Source organism: Pithys albifrons, chromosome 4, assembly GCF_047495875.1.
Source record: "Pithys albifrons albifrons isolate INPA30051 chromosome 4, PitAlb_v1, whole genome shotgun sequence".
In the NCBI taxonomy this organism is placed as follows: domain Eukaryota; kingdom Metazoa; phylum Chordata; class Aves; order Passeriformes; family Thamnophilidae; genus Pithys; species Pithys albifrons.
The window spans coordinates 53,093,930-53,116,712 of NC_092461.1; the positions used below are offsets into that span (position 1 = coordinate 53,093,930).

Below are 22,783 nucleotides of genomic sequence, written 5' to 3' on the forward strand. Positions count from 1 at the left end.
AACCTCTGTGGGCAACCTCTTCCAGTACCTGACCACCCTAATATCTAAACAAAACCTACTCTCTTTCATTTTTAAGCCATTCCCCCTTTTCCTGTTACTACATCCTCTTGTAAATAGTTTCTCTCTGCTAAGCAGTAGTATTTTTGGTTTTCTTTTCCCACTTTTAGAATTCATACTACAATATGGTTGTTTATATGAAAATGTGACTTGCTAGTAGTTGTTCCACAGCAAAGTAATAAAAATGTGCTCAAAACTACATAAGCACATCAGTGTACATAGATGGAGAAGAAAGAAGCTATCTGTTTCAAATTAATTGTGTTAAATGATTTTTAAGAAAGGTATTTAATATTTTCATACGTTTGTTTGAGTGGAAAAGGTTAAGGAGATTGTTGGAAAGGTTACTTGGGCGGCCATCATGCGTGTGGAAGCTGCTCCTTTTACATGGAGCCAGTACTTTTTAATGGCTGTAGGCACCTGTTGGTCTTGGGCACAGGATTGCAACAGATAATTTAACACTGAAAGGCATGAGAAAGGACTGCCTATCAAATAGTAGGTAGTAAGCATCAATATTTTAGTGCTCTTCTTCAGATCTTTTATTATAGTCTTCCAGTTAATAGAGTATATTTTACAGGTATTCAAAACAATTAAATGAGCTGAATTAAATTAGCTGATTTAAAGTATTGATTTTTGTTCTGTACATTATTGATAACTGTTTTCCTGAATTCCTTTTCTTAAAGGCTTATATAGATTTTTAAAATATTCCTTAAAAGAAATATCAGAAAAGGTGCTACTTGCAGTATGTTCTGAATTACTCATTACAATCAATGTATATCTAATAAAAATTTTAAATGTAAAACATACTTTTTAATGAAATGCTGCTTTACATGGCAAGTCATGGCAAATTCTGAGGGATTTTCAGTTTCCAGTTAGGATATTATATTTGACAAATATTAACAGACTTCTGATTCGAAATGACAGAAAGATAGCAATAATTAAATGGGTATATTTTGGTGTACTTGGGAATCCATTATATTTTGGGGTTTTTTAAATCTTGCATGCAGCATAAAATGAACTTATTCATTTTAATGCATCCTTCTTGTTGGCTTAAAGCTGAAATATAGTTGCTTGAAAATTAATTTACCCCTCCTGAATGACGGGTTGGATTATCTTTGTAGCATTAAATGTCAACCCTGAGCTCAGAGCACATTGTGTCTACGGTAAAAAGTTGTCCCTGAGCACTTAATGTTGTGTTAAATGATGATGTGTCCTTTGCAAATGTATTATTAGTGTCAAGCTGTTCCGTCTCTCAAGATTGAAAAATGGTCAGTGATTTGAGCTGCTATTAAACCTGAATAAAATAGAGAGGCTGGGTGGGTGTGGGGGTGTGTGTGTGTGTGGTGGTTGTGCCTTTCCTGAGTACAGACATAACCTTGTGTAGATGTAAGACAGATCAAAATTTTTCTGTTAACCTAAGACCCAGAAACTCCTTTTGGAACCACAGCAAATAAAAATAAGAAAATATCACTTCTACTTCTCAGGAAAAGAGTGGCCATGGGCCTAAATTCCTGTGGATTTTTTTTTCTGTGGTTCCTCAATATCCTTAATAAAATAGTTTTAGAGTATTATGAATTATGCAGGCATGTTTAAGGTGTGTTGTGTGTAAATAGAGTTTCACAGAGTTTCACTGGATTAAAGTTCTGTTACTCAGTGAATATCCATTGACTGGTTTAAAGTCTCTCAAAGGTCACAGAATCATATACCTGTACATGCACCTTAGGAGCTAGGTGCCTGGGGACTTTTATGGATCTGGATGATGTTACAAAGCACTTTAGAAAAGATGTCTTACTGCCTGCCAGACACCTATCTTGCTGGCATTTAGAAAGGTACTTAAAGAAAAGTTCTACTACTATGTGTGAGATGATCGAGCTCAGTTTTGAAGAGTCCCAGGGCGCAGAGGAAAATAAATTGTTTGTATTCCCTCCTACTGAAAACCAAACTACTATAAAGTTATGGAATAGTACAAATTTGAATTTTTAGTCTATTGTCTTGCTGTTTACAGACGCTACTGAATTCCTTGGTGCACTTCAGTTTCATTGCAATAGTACATTAAGGAATTTCAGACAATGGGATTTTATGACTAAATTCTCCCTCAGTTTTTAGCTATTTAGCTGGATCCAGGAAAGTGGTTTCCTGATTATTTGAAAAAGGCAAATGCCATGCTCATCTTCAAGAAAACTAAGTGGCAGACATGGACATATTAGACTCAGTTTAGTGAAGGTCAAGATGTCTTTCTGGAGCACAGGATGTACAGGAAGAGGCTGAAAGAGCTGTCTTTTCAGCTTTAAGACGAAAAGACAGCTTAGATGTTACTGCTGTCTACAAATACTTAATAGGAATTTGCAGACAGGATGAAGCTTTACTTTTCTCAAAGGTGTACAGTGGTAAGACAAGAGGCGAGTTGGAACATGGAAATTCCCATTAGGTACGTGATAAATACTTTTACCAGAAGGATGATCAGGTGTTGGAAAAGGTTACTCAGAGAGATTGTGGAATCTCCACCTTTGGATATAGTCAAAAGTCAACTAGATAAGCTCAGGTAGACTTGTTTCCAGAGTAACTGGAGCGGACACTCAGTTTGAATCCAGTTTAGAAGTTGGCTCTGTTCGGAGCAGAGTATTGGACCCTATGACCCCTTGAGACTGTAGCTTAAAGCATGACTATAGCTGAAGAAGCAGTGCGCTAATTATCGTACATCTTCACCACAGTGACTCTGTAGTACAGATGTCAGTAACCGGCCTGGGAACCACCATGTCATAGCTGAGCAAGGGTGGAATTCAAACTGTGATTTTCATTGTATTTTACAATGCCTTAATGGCTCTGTGATTTTCTCTCTATAGTACTAGATAATTACTTCAAAGGTAATTTGACCATGTCTGTAAATGTCCTGAATCAAGATAATCAATCTCCTTCTTTACTTGTCCTTTAGATCTAGTTTCCTTGGCTCAGATTTATTCTGCTTAACCTTAGAGGTGAAACCAACTCACCAGACTTGGGTTCTGAACATGTTTGGGCACTGTCTGTTGTTGATGACAGTAACAGTTGTCCTATACTGCCGTTGTTCACTCTTTGGAGCAGTGTCTCTATGAGAAGTAAAGAGAGACCTAAACTAGCAGTCACCCAAAACTGAAGTCAGGTGCAAAGGGCGTTACCTTCTGTGTCTTTCATATAAGGAGGTTGTGGAGGACAATGTGACTGAACCTTCCCTCCATCTTGGGTCTTCAACCCTGCCAGTGAGATCTAATTTTTTCCTTCCCTGTGTTACTGCAGGGAAAAAGAGGGAATGCTTGAAGACAGACTGTGGAAACCCTGAAAAGATGCGAGGCCCATTTTCTTGTTCTGTGGGGTTTTGTGGAAGGTTCCTGGAACCTTCACTAATATCAGTGCTCATAATAAACACATTGATTTCAGTTTAATCAAGTGTGTGATGTCATACTTTCAGTTTAACAATAAAGCTTGCCAGTCTGCCTCTAGTTTCTAATTATCTATGTATACATTTTAGTATGCGTTTCAGGATCAGTTACATTAATGTACTTTAGTTAACCTACTATTGGTTACTAAAATCTACCCAGTAGTAGTAGTTTTATTACACCTTAATCAATACTTTAAAATATGATTGATGCTGTATGGAAAACATCTTACTAATGTTTTGATTATGACTGTAACACCAGCACAGAAAGATTCAGGACAGCAGTTGTTGGTTCTTATGAATTATAGTGGAAGTGTTGAAAGGAATTTTAAATCTGTAATGCTGATTAGCAGATTTTACTATCTGACAGGTTTTTTAGCATCCTGTAAATAACTCATTTTGAAATTATTTGTCTGAGTAATTAAATTTAAATTGCATATTTCTCATTTCAAATATTTTGACTCTTATCTATTTGGTTTTCCATTGTGGTTTAATTGGTGTGGTCTATATAAACGGACAATAAATTTATATACCTTTGTTATAAAGATCAGTCAGTGAATAGAACTTGGTATTCATCCCAGGCAGAATTATGATTGAATGTATTTGCAAGATTAAAGCACTGAATTTACTTTTTTCTAATTAAAGGCAATTAAAGATTTGCAGACACAAATAAAAGACAATGAATTGAGGAATAAGTATAGGAGCAAGTCCATTTGCAGGTGAAAAGAAGTGCCTTTGAAGCAGAACCAGCTGTATTTTCACTGAAAGAATAACAGTTTAGGAAGCTTTTCTGCATGTGCTTGCTTGATAGCATAATGTACGCATAAGCAGCTTACTCAGTACAGTATTCAGAAAATAGCAGTGCATTAATTTTTAAAGTAGCAAATGCAGGCGAAGAGCAATGCTGCCACATGATGATAATGAAGGTGGATATTGTGAAGTCTGCTGAGAGAAAAGAAAGCAGAGAGCTCCCGAAATGTGAACATTTATAAAACAATAACTAGATATTCATATGATAATAAGCTTGGACAGCAGCATCAACAAAGGCCAAAGATGCAGTCCTGTTTCTGCTTAAGCCTGATGAATTGAAAAGCAGAGAGGCAGTCTTCAGTTTATTATTCAATTCCAGTAATGAGCTATTGTTACAATGGAAGAGTAAATGTCTAGAAGAGTTGGAAATTTATATTTATTTGTTCAGGTTTTATCTTAACAGCATCATTACATACAATCTTAAATGTAGTCACTATTCTTAAATATTATGCTCAACATGCTGCATTCTCAGTTACACGTATAACGGAGCTTGGTGTATGTGCAAAAGTACTGTGTAATGCATACTACCTGGCAGTGTCACAGTATTTCTGTAGACTGAAAAAAAAATTAACCCAGAACTTAATGAACTTGTTTAGCTCATACGTATTATTTAGTTTAATTTTTGCATTTATTGTCAGGTCATGGCAGGTTTACTTTAAAAAGAATATTCAATATACTAGATCAGGTTATCTCTAATATGTATTAAAATTATTGAATAGGAGATATATGGGGTCTCAATTTCCCTTTTAAACAAAGTTAAATAAATTGTTGTGAAATCCATAGATTTTTAGTCCTAGTTGCACAAAGAGAAACAAACTCCTGTTGCATATTGTATGAATCCCTAATAATCACTCTGAAGGAGACATCCTTTGGCATTTTTCACACTATAGCTAAAAAAACCCTGGTATTTTACCCTTACCTAATCCTACAGCTAGCAGAATAGTCTTCATTTCTACCTGTGGAAAGATTTCAAAGCAAGATCTGTAAACCGAGCACAACTTACTTCAGGTGCTGTTGAGGTCACTTTGCCACCAAAGGAGCAGAAAAAACTCTACAAAAAGCATGAAAAGGAGTGGTGAGGTGCAAGGCAAGCTCTGGAGAGGTTTGGAAGGGCAAAAGCTATTTCAGACACTGAATGGAAAGGTAGGTGATCTTTGCATCTGGTCTTGAGAGAATCAGGCAGGAGGCAGGACAAGCAGAGATAACAGCTGTAGTCAGTAAGAAAAGTTGCCCTATCATGGACGACTACTTTGGCCTTAAAAATGGAAAGGAAGTGGTAGACTTGGAAAAATTAAAAAGAAAAAAACAAAGAAATTGAGATAGAAAAATTAAGGAAAGCTGGCACAGGAGTTTTGAGTTTGAGAGAAGAGATGAGATGACAATAACAATAATGAGAAGTAGAAGAGGAAAGAATTTGTCTGGAAAGTAAGATTTTGTCTGGAAATTTTCCAGTTCTATCTTTTTGGCTTCTCCTTCTTGCCTTCATATGTTCCCTCAGGAAAACTCAGTGTCTCAGATAGGCGTTGGGTAAAGCAGACAAATGGGACTTTGTCTGATGAGTCTGTCTTAACTGGCTTTGACAATCATTTACTGGAAAGAAGAAATAGCTTAAGCTGATGACTCTGACAGATAAATGTACAAGAAAGCTTGCAAGATAAGTGAGATAAAACAATAAGACATAAGAGTGTGAATATAAGTATTCCAACTGGTTGAATTTGCAAACCCAAAAGAAAGGAGACTGTAGGGAGCCTGTAGTATTTATTTCTGCTTATTTTCCAGGTGGTAATGATCAGTATTCACATGGCAGGAGCTTTGCATTTCATAGTTCTTTATAGTCCTGTAGTACAGATGTCTTTTCCAAGGCCTCAGAAAGTTCACGTTTTAAGAATCTTTTAGTACAATTGCTGAATCTGGCTTTCATTACAAAGAAGTCCACAGATGCCCTTTTTAAACTTTTGTACTTGGTGGACTCAGACTGTTATCCCTACCATAGTTTTCTTGTTCCTTTTGTCAATCACATTTAGCAAGGAGAGTGGTAAATTAATGTCAGGTGCTTGGATTTGGAGAACTACCAGCTCTAAAGTCATCATTGAAATAGCCTATTTGTTATATATGGGAGTTAGTTGTTCATATCAGACTTAATATAAATCTGGAAGTATGCTCTACATAAGTAGAATCTTAGTTGTAGCCATGATACTGGAATAAACAGTAGCAGAGTGCCTGAAACCAAGTGAAAGAGCATGAATAAGCTTTCCCTTTTTGATGAATAGACATGGTCCTGCCAATAGATGTAGTTCACAGACTAGGTCTTCTCTGCAGTATTTACCCCTGCTTTTGTTGCCTTCACATTTGAGCCTTGGAGAAGAGGAGGGAAAATGTACAATGGTAGGAAGAGGAATTGGGTTTTACTCGCTGACTTTTTCCCATTCCTAATGGAACTTACAAAGTTTTCTAGCTTTCATTATGTAATGCCTTTGCGTCACTGGAAGGGAAGCCTCTGACTGTCCTGCTTCATTTACCCCAGATGGGAGGCAGCAAATCTGAATGATGAGAACTGAGCATGAACTTAGCCCTTGTCAGTTATATACCTCTAAATGAAGATATTTTTCATGCTTCAGTGTGCTGGTTTAAAGACAAACCAGCAGGGGAAATGAACTCACCACGAGAGAGATTATAAGTCAGACCTAAAATTTAATAATAATATTACAATAAAAACACTGACACAAAAGGGAAATTGCTTTCACCTCACAAAAACCCAGCAGTATAACCCAGTGTCCTGGGGCACAAACCCAAGGGGGTTTGTTTGCCCTTGTGCTGAGACCCCTGTGGCTCCCCCAAGCCCAGAGCAAAAGGAAATGAAAAACCTGTTGGTGCAGGCACGGGCTGTGGTCTGGGCGAGAGCGGTGATCTCCTCCTGTCGAGGTCCTGCTGCTCCTCTGGATCCGACGAGAAGTTCCCAAAGTCTTCTTACCCACCATTTATGTACCCTCAGGGAGCACCCAGTCCCTCCCCCTGGGTGGGGACTCACACAATGGGTGATTAACTCTGGGAGCCAGGGGGTATTGAACTGTTGATGGCCCATTAGCAGCTCCGCCCCCTCAGGCTGAGTGTGAAGGTGATAATGACTCCCTGGGCAGCTGCTGCTAATGGCCCATTGTCCTTGGGAATGAATAGAGGGGGTAGAATACACAGCTTTGATCACCCCCACACAGTGTCAACTGGTCCCTCCTGCTCAACTAGGACATTCAGACATCTCAGATTGATAAATTTCTATAGTTTGCTCTCAAGTAAGAACAGCTGCTTCACTTATAAAAGTTGGCTCTCAACAAACAAACAAAAAATTAAAGACTTGCATATATCTATGCCAAATTTCAGCCTGGAGTGTATTTTTATGAGTTACAAACTCCTACCATTTAGAGTGGAAAATCTGAGAGTTCTTTAAGTATTTCATAGCCGAAGTATGACTGCAGGACTTAAGAGAGAAGAAGCATGTTCTTTCTTTGGCTGCCTTCATCTCAGGACCTAGCTATTATTGTGGTTTCTGCAATTCTTTCCCTAGCTGTTCAAAGAAAATTACTGTACTTCTGAAGCATCCTATTATTAGATATCATATATATTCTGAAGAATAATGCTGTAGTGGTCCTATCCTGCTAATGAGATGCATTGACTGGATGAATATGTTGGAGCATCAGACATAAATCGTCAGTCATTCTGTCATCTTCACTCTGTCCTCTAAGAAAGTTCCTTGAATATATACTGCCTTTCCCCCCCCCCCAATACACATGGTTTCAGTTTTTTTTCCTTTTGTCATTGAGTATTTTTGAGTTATTCCAAGTCTTTTATGAATAATACCTGACCAAAGAATAATACAGAGACCTTCACAATACATGATCCCTAGTGCCAAGGAAAGATTATACAATGAAATCAAATTTGTAATACAAGTTCAGCATCGGCAATATCCTACAGAGACGATTTCTGTAATTAATGTGAGCAGAGTGATAGGAAGAGTAGACAAAGGCAGAAATGTGTTACCATGAATCCAGTGTATCACTGGAGAAGACCTTTCCTTTCCAATTCATGTTTCAGAATTTCGTCATTGCACTGTAATACCCCAGTTTTGAGTGTAACCATAAAATAAGAAGGTTGCATTATTGACTATGAATGTAAGATCACATCTGGTTGAGCAAACGGGATTTTTGCATACACAAGCCTGTTTTGGACACAGTTTTAGAAGAAGGGTTAAATTATTTGACTGTAACAGTAATGAGAGCTAATGTACAAATCAGTAAAATTAATGATTTAAAAATAGCAAGGCATTATGCTTTAAGAGTTGTAGCTCGGCAAAAAGGACAAAAGGGCATGTATGCATTAGAAGAGAAAAAATAGAAAGGATGTTTTGGAAAAGCCAAAGTGGTTGTATTCAAACTCTACCCCTCTGAGCAGTTTCTTCACAGATTCTTCCTTTCCTTCTGCTCCTTTTCTGACTAGGTCTATACCTTGACTTCTGTTAACTTAAAGAAGCTACCATTAATAATAGTTACTGCAGCAGTAACAAGCCTTTCAGACAGCAGAAATATCCCTGAGAGATATCAAGTGTTTTATGCTTCATTATTAAGTTGAGCTAAATGATTTATACCATTCCTCAATACTGCATGACCTCCTCTGAACTCAATCCATATGGACTCGGAGTAATCAAGCACTTGGCTGCACTCTGTGGCTGCAAGAGATAGTCCCTGTAACTTCTAAGAAGTCCATCTAGAAGATTCTGTGTAACATGCTTCTACAAGCAGATGATGTTGAGAAATGATTTACACCTACCTGGACTGACCTGCATTTCTCTGAGTTCTGATACCTGCAAATAATGTTCCAGTTCAGAATAATGAAACATTTACATTCACCAGAATGGCCTGTATTGCGCATTCATGTATGCATTAGAGATGAGTAGCCAGCAAAAATTCTAACAAAAAATTCTGGTTTGATTTAAATCAGAAGGAAAAACATTATGCACATTTAATGTACTTTTTTGCTGTCTGATGCTTACTGAACAATTTAATAAACATTGTATAGTGGGTATGTATCCATATATGTATTTTGATGTCCCTCTGGAGTAATAAGTTCTACGCTGATTTGTTGGCTCTTGGTTGTTGCTGTCATTGTCTGTTTTAAGGATTGTTTCTCCATGGATCAAGTCCCTGTGGTACAGAGTAGCTCCTGTGTAAAATGATGTATTGTGGGATGTTTTCAAAATGTCAGATCTGACCTTTTAACTGAAAAAAAAAGTTCACATTATTTATATTCTTTTTGCATCATTTTCATTAATATGCTTTTCTACTCTAGGAAAACAAGATTATAAGAAAACCAGGCCTATGTTAAGAGCTACAAGATTAAAAGCAGAGGCCAAGAAAACTGCACTAGGCGTAAAGGTAGAGGTCTCTTTGATAGCTTAAACCACTTTTGTGTATATGTTGGGGTTTTTTTCTCCTTAGATGTACTGTACGAATATTGATTTCTGAGAGATATTGTTTATGGCACTTCAAAATCTAAGTAAAATGCTAGAATCTAAAATATTTATGATGAATTGCTTTTACTTAACCCTAAAATAACTTGAATAGTTGAAGTGCTGAAAGATTTTAAGTGGTCCATGTCCTTGTTATGATGCATGCTTACTTTAAAGTGAATAAAGTATTGTGTGCTTAGAAAACTGATCTTTTTGGAGAGTCCATCTAAACACAGAACAAGTTCTTTAATGTTTTCATGTAGTTAGACAAATTACATTGAACATCTTCCTTCTTTGTCTACCTATCTTATATCCAGTACTAATTTAAAGACTGGGTTTGTTAAGTACTGTTAATTCTCAGCATTATTTTCTCAGTCCTGCATCCTTATGTGCTGCCTCTGCCTTGGAAAAAGAAAGCTTAACTAACTGCAAAACATATGGATAGGAAATAAACCTTATTGTGAAAATGTCCCTTTTTCAGGCAGGTATGAAGTATAATAATGACTGACTGATCACAACTATCTGTATGAGCAAGGAGGAAAATTAGAAACATTGTCTGCTGTCCACTACCCAGTGTGTCATCAAAATGGGATTTATCTGAACACACATTGTTTATTTATGTTGCCCTCAGTATTTTTCCCTCAAACTTATTTTTCTAATCTAATTGATACACAATTAGCTAAGCAGCAAGGGTAAAACCTGAGCAAAATAAAACAAAGTGGATCAATTACCTTGGTATTCTAGTAAAAAACTTCAGAAATGTTAGGAGAACATTTTCTTGTTTCTGGCAGATGAGAAATCAATTTTTTCAAGTTATAGCTTATAGCAAATGCAAGGTATTACTACCAAGCTGTAACAGCTGTTGAGCTGCCAGATGATGTATTTGGTTGTCTTCCAGAATTTGCTATTATAATCACGAAACAGTGCTTTCTTTTTGCTCCTGATTGCTGATCTCGATCAAGCATTACCATGCGATGCAGTATGTTTTCACAACATAATCTTCTCAGTTAGTACTGTGTGTCAGGTTTTAATGAGAAAAAGTAGTTTGCCTTTTTTGTTTAAAGGATAGATTATTAACCTTTTGAGTTCCTTTTCCTTCCTTTCTTATTAAATTTTACTTTTTCTTTTCAGTTTACTTTCAATGATGCGAGTTTTTAAAAGTGATGTTCTACTTGGAGGCTTACTGTAGAGCCTAGTTCTTCTAAAATGTACACGTTTTTTGCATGTCTTTCTCAAGTGAGAAGAACATGAGCCTTAGTCCTTCAAAATCTGTTTCGTCTCCTTATTTTCTGAAGTAATTCTTCCGTAAAAATGAGAGGGAATAGAAAAACATATATGGAATCAAATATATATAATGAAGAATCAAGTATGCGTGAGTAAAGAAATCAAGAACAGTTTATTTTGTAGAACTGTGTTCCATGTAGCAGAACACCAGCTAACTTCTAGGTAGGAATGAGCTTTTCCATCAAGGCACACACATGCTCTTCAAGTCATAAGGTGTTATGTTTATTGGGCTCTGCTAGTTGTTGCAGTGTGTGATGTCTCAGATTTGCAATTCTGCCTCTGCCTTAAAACAAATGAAAAACCAAAAAAACACCCCACCCCAGAACAAAACAAACAAAAACCCCAAACAAACCAAACAAACAACAAAACCAAAAAAACTCTTTAAAATATTGTCTTCCGGCTGTAATATTTTTTGCTCTCCTGGATCTTAAAATGACTCTGGATCATCCAAAACTAGATCACAGTCATTTACTTTACTTCCTAATTGCTGAGAACAGCTGACAGAGCTGAAGCAAAAAGGAAGGTAAGTTGAACACCTTTCCCTTTGGGGCCATGCTTGTGGGGGAAGGAAAGCAGGGCCTTTGCATCCTTCTCACTGAGCCTGCTTAATGCCAACAACCTCAGGCTTACTAAATGTTACAATGCTTCCACCAGAATATGGGCAAACCCTGCAGAATAAAACTATTCACTTCTGCTGACAGACCCTGTAGAGCTCGGCATGGAAACAAGGCATATTTAATGTCTTGGAGTAAACATGCTCCTCTGCCATCTCGCAGTGACAGCTCATCAATCTGCTCTGTATCTCCAGTTCAGCAGAGCTTCACCATGGGCAGTAGATGCACCTGGAGTGTCTGCAGGGATATTGCGCTTCCTGCTGCTGGAAAGGCTGCTTAGTTGTCCAGCCCCATAACCTATATCACTCTCTTAGGCAGGGCTTTTTTTGCTCAATCCATTGTTAAGGTCTTCCAGCTGTCCCAGTGCCATCTTCTTACACTGATCCTCTGCTTCTCTCCTACATACTCCACTGTTGTCTTCTGGATAAATTTTTAAACAAAAATTTCTTGACAGCTCATGCTTGGTGTGAAAGCAGGGTATTAAACCACTCCTCATGTCTGTGGCTGTCAGAAGAATCAGCAGAGTTGAAGTTCCATCAGGTTATGTACACTTGTGATACTATTTTGAAGCTTGAGTGTGCATTACTTTAATGGCTTCCTTATATTTATAGCTTTTGAGTGTGCCTGAGCTCTTCCTTTGGGAATGTATCATCACAGTTGTCACTTCATATTAAAAAAGTTTTCTGATAACAGAATGACAGAATGGGTCATCTGGTCAAACCTCCCTGCTCAGGAAAGGTCATCCTAGTGCACATTGCACAGAATTGTGTCTAGACAGTTCTTAATTATTTCCAGTGAGGGAGACTCCACAGCCTCTATGGGCAATCAGTTCCAGTCCACAGTCACCCACACAGTAAAGAAATTCTTGTGTTCAGGCGGAACTTCCTATGCATCAGTTTCTGCCTGTTGCCTCTTGTCCTATTGCTTTGCACCACTGAAAAGAGCCTGACTCCATTCTCTTGACACCCTCCCTTCAGATATTTATATACATTGGTAAGATCTCCTCTCAATGTCTCTTCTTGAGTCTGAACAGGCCCACTCTCTCAGCCTTTCCTCATAAGAGAGATGCTCCAGTCCCTTCGTCACCTTTGTTGTCCTGTGCTGGACCCACTCAAGGAGCTCCATGTCTCTCCTATCCTGAGGAGCCCAGAACTGGACACTGTGCTCCAGATGTGGCCTCACTAGGGCTGAGTGGAACGACAGGATCACCTCCCTCAACCTTCTGGCAGTGCTTTTCCTAATGCACAAAGAATACCTTTGGTTTTCACAGCCACAAGGGCACTGCTGGCTCATGGAAAGCTTGTTGTCTACCAATACTCCCAGGTCCTCCACAGAGCTGCTTCCCAGCAGGTCAGCCCCCAACCTGTACTGGCTCATGGAATTATTCTTCTGTAGGTGCAGGACTCTACCTTTGTTGAATTTCAGATGCTTCTTCTCTGTCCATCTCTTCAACCTGTGAAGGTCCTTTTGAAGGGCTGCACAGCACTCTGGGGTATCGGCCACTCTTCCCAGGTTTGTGTCATCAGTGATCTTGCTGTGAGGAAGCATCTGCCCTTCATCCAAGTCATGGGGACACCAGTAGTGACATGCCTCCCACTAGACCCTGTGCCACTGATCACAACCCTCTGGAACCTGCTATTCAGCTAGTTCTCAGTCCACCTCACTGTCCACTCACCCAGTTTACACTTGCTGAGTTTGCCTTGAGGATGTTCTGAGAGACAGAGTCAAAAGCCTTGCTGAAGTTGAGGTAGAAAATATCCACTGCTCTATCCTTATCCTTCCACATAGTTTCATCACAGAAGGCAATCAGGTGGGTCACACATGAGTTACTTCTTGTGAATCCATGCTGGCTACTCCTGATCACCTTCTTGTCATCCCTGAGGATAGAGGTGGCCTCCAGAATGAGACACTCTATCACCTTTCTAGTGGTTGAGGTGAGGCTGATGGGTCAGTGATTCTCTGAGTCCTCCTTCTTTCCGTTTTTGAAGACTGACTCTCCTATCTCCATGACCTTTCAAAGATGATCGTGAGCAGTCTCACTGTGGTGTCCACCGGCTCTCTCAGCACTCACGGATGCATCCACTCAGGGCCCATGGACTTGGGGATGTCAGGTTTGCCTAGGTATTCTCTAACCCAGTCCTCCTTGACCAAGGGAAAGTCTTCCTTCCAACATTTTCTTGACCCTGGTCTCCTAGGTCACAAATTCCTGAGGGCAGGAATCTTCTTGTCAGTGAAGATCCATACACCTGGAGAGGTGAGATAGGTCATGCAGGGATTTGCCTTCCACCCCAAGCGGAAACCTATTTTCACTCCTCTGTGTCTTTAAGGTCTCCTCCTTCTGCCTGGTGATGAGTGATGGTGCTAAACAACATGATTCACCTTCAAAAGCCTGGGATTTTAGTCTGTTTTTTGTTATGTAGGCCCCAATTCTGTGCTGTGACGGTTGATTAACTTAAGTCTGTGTTGAGGGGGGAAAAAAAATGTTACTACAGTGTAGTGTAATATGTAGACACTTTAAGTAGAAATGTCCAAAATTCTTGTAAATCTTTGGTAAGAAAAGACACACATACATGTATTTGCCATGTATTGTATTTGTTTATATGGGTTTCAGTACATGATGCAGTACACAGCATTTCAACATTTTCTTATAAATATTAAGTTGATGTTGTAGAGCAAGGATACATGTAGCATTATAAGCTTTCTGGGAAAAAAGAATATTTTTATAGTTCTGTGAAATACCTAACACAAAAAGTACCATACAGGCACTTAAAACAATATGATTTTTTGTCATTGATAACTCTAGAGTATTTTTGCATAGTGTCCTGAAGAACTTAAATGCCTGGCTGTAAACTAAGATAATCTAGTTTTTAGGGGGGAAAAAAAGAAGACTAGAAAATGTAAAGGGATTTTAGTCCTTAATTTATATGAAGATAATGAAATTCAACTGTTGTGTATTTCACCATGAGAGCTGACAACATTAGCTAAAAGAAAAGTCCCCATAAATGACATAAAACTTTTCAGAACCAATCCCCCAGAGATCCTTCACATTTCATCGCTGGCATACTAATTAGCTCTTCTTGTCAAACTTTGATTGCCTTGTCATTTTAATGCAAGGTTTAAAGTAACAAAGTTTCTTTCAGTCACTGCCATTTAGTACTTTTTAATTTCCCCAATGAGAGATTTTATCTCTGTTGATAATGTCAGAGAAGCAGCTGAGCATTAATAACTATCAAAAGTTAGTTCGAGCAGGGTGACCATCCTAGTACTTGGTGAGGAATATTTGCTCTTTAAACATATTTAAAGATTAAATATTGTAGCAGAGCTATTGTACTGGCTCTGTTTGTATATGTGACACTAATGTAGACAGTGCCAAAATATACTGTGTCTCTTGGAAAAGTAGGACCCCTCTCTCGAGAAACAACTCCAAGAGAAAGCAGTATGCTGCATGTGTCTGGGTAAAACAAAATTCTTTGTAGCAGTGCAGAAAAGGGAGCCTCTGAACCTTCTCTCTGGCCCCCAACAGGAGGGTTGTGCTGGTGGAAGCCCAGCTGCTCATCCTTACTAGGTAGAGCAGGAAGGTCTTCACACCATTGATGCTAACTCTGCTCTTGGTGGATGAGGAAGAGCTGCCAGCAGGAGGGTGACAAACACATATAGTTTGAGAAATGTGGAAGCTCAAGTTTGGTAGACAGAGGCCAAAAGTAATGGGAGTTCTTGGGGAGAGACTTTTTTCACAAGCTGCAAGAACAAATCAGTGATCCGTGGGACAGGAGATGAAGTTTTCTATCTTGTTGAAAGGTAGACACAAATCTGAACAGTAGTTTTTGCAAAGTGCTTGCAAAGACATGATCGACTGCAGAATACCACTCACTCCATAGAGAATTATTAGCCATAACCTACATTGATTGAGCTAAGGAGAAAGTGAGAGCTTACTGTCATTCTTTTGCATATCTACTTAATCTATTGTGTAGCTAGCTAACTCACTATGAAGAGTTTATCTCATCTGGGACAAGCTAGGCATGAATAGATAACAAGACATTCCTAGTGTATTTTGGCAAAGGATATTCTCCAATTTCATGCTGTTCATAATCTGCTAAATTAGTAAACTGTACTTCTCAAGATACAGTTTCATAGTGTTGCAGAAATTAAGGCCACAAGAGACTATTAGATCATTTGATCTGGACTTCTGCATGCTATAGATCATAAAATTTCATCGAAATACTTCCTACAAGTCCAAGCACTTTGTAATCGCCAAAATACTGGATCTTCAAATCAGGTTATGTGCCTCAAAAATGCAGAGCAGCTTAATGTGCCACCATTGAATATAGTGTGATATTCCCAGTCATCCCAGTAGTCAGGCTTTGATCCCTGACCTTGACATGGAAGAGAGGGGAAACAACACTTACAAAGAGTGCAAAATCAGACCCCTGCCTGACCTGTACGCATAAATACAGTAATCATGGTGGTTTGAGCATGTGAACGAGATGCACCAAGCAAGAGCTTAGAAGGATTTTCTGTGCTGTCTAGGAGCAATAGTACATCTTTGTCAGGCCTGCATATGTTTCTGCTTATGACCAGTGTATGTAACACTTCAAATGGAAAAGTCCGAGCAGCTAAGCATGAGGTGCCATTACTTTTAATAACCAGATACTTCAGGGGTTCAGAATATAGCACTGACCACATATAAGTAATCCCAGTCTTCCCAGGGCCCTGAAGGAGACGAGCAGCTGTGAGGGCTGAGTTTGCCAACTCCAAGGCTGGCAGCCAGGACCTTCTTTTCACACAAGCCCAAGCTGAAGTATTATTCCCAATTGCTAATAAAAATGTACTTTTTTGAGAGAGTTCTGATGATGAAAGACTTATAGCCATGGAAGTCCATATTTTCCCCAAGAGGTAACTGGAATGGTCAATCATTCTTTCTCCTAGAAAATGGCATCTTATTTCAAGACTGAGCTTATCTAACTGCAGGTAGACCTTGAGAGGGTCTTGCAAACAGCATAGAAGGACCCCACACTGTGAAGTGCCTTACTTAAATACAGGTGTATATACTTATATGCTGTAACCAAACTACCTCTCATTTTTCTCTATGATAAAATAAATACCAGTCATCTCTCTACTGGAAATCCCTCTGCATTTGTACATCCAGAGATCACACTGAGGAAGTAGTTACACCTGAAATCCAAAGACCTTTTAGAGTTACTGTTTTTCAAGGCCACTTTGTAAGCACTATCTGTATCTTTGATACTTGTATATGTTATTTTGCACTTAGCTATATTAAAACAAATTCTGTTGCTTTATGGGCATATGGCCGAGCCTTTTAGATGACTCTGTAATAGCACTTTGTACTCATTGTTTGAGACAATAATGATCTTTCTTCCATCTCATTTTTTACAATAAAAAAATTATAACATAAGAAGTGTGGATAAAATTTAATAAGTTACTTTTGTTACCTTCTGTTAGCTATAGAATGTGCTGCATTAAGGAAGTAAACATCCATTTTTAAATATGATTTTGTTGAAACTCTAAAAAACAGTCACAGTGAATGTCCAGATCAAGTCTTCAGTTAAAAATTATATGAGATAAAAAGATTGATTGTCAAGTCCATATATGTTGGTTTTATTTTTACAGGTATCCTGGATCAGCATGATTTTATTTTCATTCCTTATCAGAAAGAGGCAGGGATAGTTTAGTATTTCAAAACCAGCAATTTGTGGTACTCTTTCACCTAGTTTTAAGTTGCTTTCAGGTAAAAAAGGTATCATTCTCTCTTGATATCAATAAAAAATATATTTAAAAAGTGAAATTTCCTGAAAGTATGATATTCCTCTGTATGTGTAAGATATGATGCTGCCATACACAGTGTCCAGATTTGTGTTATTGTAGCCAACCTTTTTTCCTCACCCCGTCTCCTGATTATTCTTGTTTAGATCTTAGTTCTGCCACTTGATCCATCAGGGTGAATTTGAGGACATTATCAAAGTATTTTGGCATGAGAGACATAAAACTGACAAAAATGAAAGGAGAATTAAATCTACGTTATGCTGTAATGGCACGTATTTCCGTTATGAAAATTTTCTGAAAAACATAACCAAGCTGTAGGGTTCTACAAATATTACTCTAAATATAAGAGAATATAATGGAAAATTCTGTTCCTTTTTAAGGGCTTCTTTGACAATAGTTTGGGGTTTGAAAGCAGGGATGTTGTTTCCTAATGGTCTGTACCATGATATAAAAGAAAAAAAAGGGAGAAAAAAACTGTGTGATCATTTTAAGTTTATTTCTATAGGACTTCTTCTATATTCTTTAATTATTCATCGTGAAATCCTCTGAGTAAATGGATTTTGAAGAGGCATGATAGGGATGATCCATAAAGCGCAAGAGAAAGGGAACTATATATGCCAAGCAGGGAATATTTAAACATTTCATTTCTATGCATGACTTAAAATACAAAGAACAAAGCATGATAAGTTAAAAAAATTAAAATGACAATATATACTGTTGTTGCGAGAACAGTACAGTGGTGTAGCCTTGCATTTGCTATTTACCTTGCAAAATTTATGTTGGTAAAAGTTCATAAACTGGATGCAATTCTTAAGAGACTACATATCCCTAGCTGAGAGCCACATGTACTTTTTTAGGCCATTTATTTGATATTTTTGTTACTCTACCTTTTTCTGTAACTCAAAATTAATTTTTGGTTAATTCTCAAACCTAGAGTTTCAATAAGGCTTTTCATTCCCAGGGATAATAAATACTGATCCAGCCACCCAGTCCCTAATGGCTATGTAAGGAAAGTAGTATTGTTATTTTGCAGTGTTATTCATTGTAAAACTTAGTCAGAGGAATTAAAGAACTGCTCCCATCAAGCAGCTCTTTGCCAGCCTGAGAATAAAACTCATGATTTTCCCAATTCCACTTGCTTTGAAACAAATCTTTAATGCAAAGAGTCCCCAAAATTTTGGCGTTCCTGCCACAGCATTTCATAAGGGAAACTGGGGAGAAAGGAGGGGAAAGGTGAATCTATTGTAAAACAGAAAGCATGGCAAGCATGGCATCCAAACTAGGGAAAAAACTTTTCAATACTGGAATGAATTTGCTCTCTGTGTCAAGTGTGAATGGTGCCTGCATTGTGCAGTTTTGTTGTCCACTCTCCTGAGCAGATGGAGCTTGCAGTTGTATGTCACTTGTTTATTACATCCTCTTAAGATTAGTAGCTGTGTGGCCAGATGGGTCTGGGAGCACAGCTGTGGATACAAGGAAATAAATGAAACCTGTCTGATGCTGCCATGCCCTTTTGTCAGATACTGACGTGTTGCAACTGCAACAAAGCAAAAATCACTTTCCTTTAATAGTGAATTAGATGTACTTTTTTTTAATCAAATCGTATGAAATCAAGAGGATGAAGTTCAGAGGAGTATATAATTCTAAGAGGAAAATGTAGTTGAAATCTGTAGTCAACAGCCTCGGCAGATTTCCAGAAGCAATTTTAATGGGGTAAAACAAATTTAAAGTACATCTCAATTAATCATCCATATAAAATGTAAGGCAGAGGTTTCTATAGGACAAAGAATATGCCCCTATAGAACATACACCAACTAGGCAGTAGTATTTCAAAATTTATTAGATGGCATATGTTGAATTATTGATCCAACATTCTGATAAACTATATAATACATTCATGTAAATGCAAATGAAATGCTGTTCTATAGAAGAATGCCAGATTATGGGCTGACTTTAAAAAATGAAATACATAGTTTTAACTCCTTCATGGCAGTGTACACAAAAAGCTGGTCTCCTAGAGATGCTGCATAGGATTCATCCTACAGTGTGCACCAGAGATATGCTCCCTTTCTAGTCTAAGGCAAGAAATGGGCATTTTGGGGAAGAATTCGCCTGACCTCTCATAGAGGACACTGGATCTTACACCAGAGGGTCAGATTCTGTCCTTGGATGGTAACCAGTTTCTTACTGTCTGGGTGAGGTGTAGGCATCTCCTTTCAATCCCACTGGGACAGAGTTAGGTTTGATGTGGAGTGATGCTATGGGTGGCTACAAGCTCTTCAGAAAGGACAGGCAGGGTAGGAGAGGTGGAGGGGTGGCTCTGTATGTTAGAGAGTCTCCTGACTCTGTAGAACTCAAGGTCAGTAATGAATAAGGTTGAGTGCCTGTGGATCAGAATCAGCCAACAATGCTGACATCCTGATGAGAGTCTGTTACAGACCACCCAACCAGGATGAGGAAGGGGATGAATTATTCTACAGGCAGCTGGTGGATGTCTCAAAATCGCCAGCCCTTGTTCTTGTGGGTTACTTTAATCTGCCAGATAACTGGTGGGAGCTCAACACAGCAGAGAAGAGGCAGTCTAGGAGATTTCTAAAGTGTATAGAGGATAATTTCCTGCTTCAGCTGGTAAATGAACGTACCAGGGTGGGGCCCTGCTAGACCTGCTATTTACAAACAGAGAGAGGCTGGTGGATGATTTAGTGGTCTGAGACAGTGTGGGACATAGCAACCATGAAATAATAAGAGTTCTCAATACTAAGAGATGCAAGGAGGTCCATCAATAAAACCTGTACACTGGACTTCCAGAGGGCAGATTTCAGCCTATTTCAGAGGATGATGAGCCAGAGCATGTCCTGGGAAACAACCCTTGAAAACATGGGGGTACGGTAGGGATGGATGTGCTTCACAAAGGAAGTCTTGAATGTGCAGGAACAGGCTGTCCCAGTATGCTGAAAGGCAAGCCAGCAGGGAAGACAACCAGCCTGGTTGAACAGGGAGATTCTCAAAGAAATTAGGGAAAAGAAGAGAGCTTACCAACTGTGGAAAAAAGAGTTGGCTACTCATGAAGAATTTAGGAATACAGTTAGGTTATGTAGGAAGAAAATTAGGCAAAAGTGCAATTTGAAATCAATTTAGCTACTTCTGTTAGGGATAACAAAAACATTATTTGTTGGACTTGGAGGGGAACATAGTTACCAGAGATGAGGAGAAGGCTAAGATACTTAACACCTACTTTACCTCAGTTTTCACCAGCGAAACAGGTGGGCCTCTGGACAACTAGCCTCCTGAGCTTCTAGACAGAGACAGGGAGCTGAATGGCCCCCCTATATTCCAGGAGGAAATAGTGACTTACTGAGCCACTTGGATCCCCACAAGTCTATGGGGCCAGATGGATCCACCTCAGGGTGATGAGGGAGCTGGCGGTAGAGCTTGCCAAGTGGCTTGCCATCATCTACCAACAGTCCTGGCTCTTTGGGGAGGTGCCAGAAGATTGGAGGTTGGCTAATGTCACACCAATCCACAAAAAAGGGCTGCAAGGAGGACCTAGGCAACTACAGGCCTGTCAGCCTGACCTCGGTGCTGGCAGGGTTATGGAGCAGATCATCCTGAGTGCAATCACACAGCACCTTCAGGATGGACAAGGGATCAGACACAGCCAGCATGGGTTTAGGAGGGGCTGGTCCTGTCTGACCAACCTGATCTCCTTTTGTAATCAGGTAACCCACCTGGTAGGTGAGGGGAAGGCTGTGGATGTGGTCTATCTGGACTTCAGCAAGGCCTTTGACACTGTCTCCCATAATATACTCCTGGAAAAGCTGGCAGGGGTTAAGAACTGCTGGGTTAAGAACTGGTTGGAGGGCCTGGCCCAGAGAGTGCTGAGGCTGCATCCACTTGGCAGCCAATCACTAGTGGTGTCCCCCAGGGATCAGTGCTGGGACCGGTTTTGTTGAACATCTTTATTGATGACTTAGATGAGGAGATTGAATCCATCATTAGCAAATTTGCTGATGACACCAAGTTGGGAGGGAGTGTCAACCTGCTGGAAGGCAGGAGGGCTCTGCAGAGGGACCTGGATAGGCTGGAGAGATGGGCTGATTCCAGTGGGATGAAGTTCAATAGGGCCAAGCGCCAGGTCCTGCACTTTGGCCACAATAACCCCATGCAGGGCTACGGGCTGGGGACAGAGTGGCTGGAGAGCGGCCAGGCAGAAAGGGACCTGGGGGTTTGGATTGACAGGAGGCTGAACATGAGCCAGCAGTGTGCCCAGGTGGTCAAGAAGACCAGTGGGATCCTGGCCTGGATCAGGAATAGTGTGGGAAGCAGGACGAGGGAAGTAATCCTTCCCCTGTACTCAGCGTTGGTGAGGCCACACCTTGAGTATTGTGTTCAGTTCTGGGCCCCTCAGTTCAGGAAAGATATTGAGGTGCTGGAGCAGATCCAGAGAAGAGCAATGAGGCTGGTGAATTTGAGCACAAGTCCTACGACGAGAGGCTGAGGGAGCTGGGTTTGTTTCGTGTGGAGAAGAGGAGGCTCAGGGGTGACCTTATCACTCTATATACAACTGCCTGAAAGGAGGTTGTAGCCAGGTGGGGTTTGGTCTCTTCTCTCAGGCAACCAACAGTAGGACAAGAGGACAGGGGCTTGAGCTGTGCCAGGGGAGGTTTAGGTTGGATATTAGAAAGACATTCTTTACAGAGAGAGTGGTCAGGCATTGGAATGGGCTGCCCAGAGAGGTGGTGAATTCTCTGTCTCTGGAGGTTTTTAAGATGAGACTGGATGTGGGACTTCATGCCATGATCTAGTAATCACAGTGGTGTTGGACCAAGGGTTGGACTTGATCATCTCGGAGGTCTCTTCCAACCCAGTTCATTCTATGATTCTATGATCTTCTGTACCAATTTAGATTAGTTGTTATAAAGTCACTGAACTGTTTTTCTTCTCTCCTTTTAAGTGTCCAGTGGGATTGTTCTGGTGTAGTTGTTTTGTACCTTAACATGAAGCTGAGATATGGAATGGAGGTTGTTGATTCTTTTTGTAGAGGGAAAATGAGTTCTGGAGGTACAAACTAAGATGTTCCTTTGGAGAATCTCAGTGCACAATTTTAAAAATAAATCATGATGATAAGGAAAATCTGAACTAGTGTAAAGTGTGCTGTGCCTTACAGAAAAATAAAAACTTAAAAATTTGAAATAATGTTACTTTGAATGTAGTGTTACAAAGAAGATGATCATACTATGTTTTATTATATGAGATCTAAAGCCAGAGCTTAACAAAGTCCAGCCTTAAAGATGATAGGCAATCACTTAACAAGTATGACGTGTAGTACAA

The 22,783-nt window shown here is 39.4% G+C and overlaps 1 protein-coding gene across 7 annotated transcripts in view; it reads left to right on the forward strand.

The window, feature by feature from the left end:
- TRIQK (triple QxxK/R motif containing) overlaps positions 1-22,783 on the forward strand; it is a 124,057-nt gene that overhangs the window by 44,401 nt on the left and 56,873 nt on the right. For all 7 annotated transcript variants that reach the window (XR_011697723.1, XM_071554192.1, XM_071554191.1 and 4 more), the window contains exon 3: positions 9,614-9,699. Coding sequence is in view for 6 of the 7 variants with exons in the window: in XM_071554192.1 (XP_071410293.1) it covers positions 9,614-9,699 (86 nt within the window). In the remaining variant the exon portion in view is untranslated. The remainder of the gene's footprint in view (positions 1-9,613; positions 9,700-22,783) is intronic.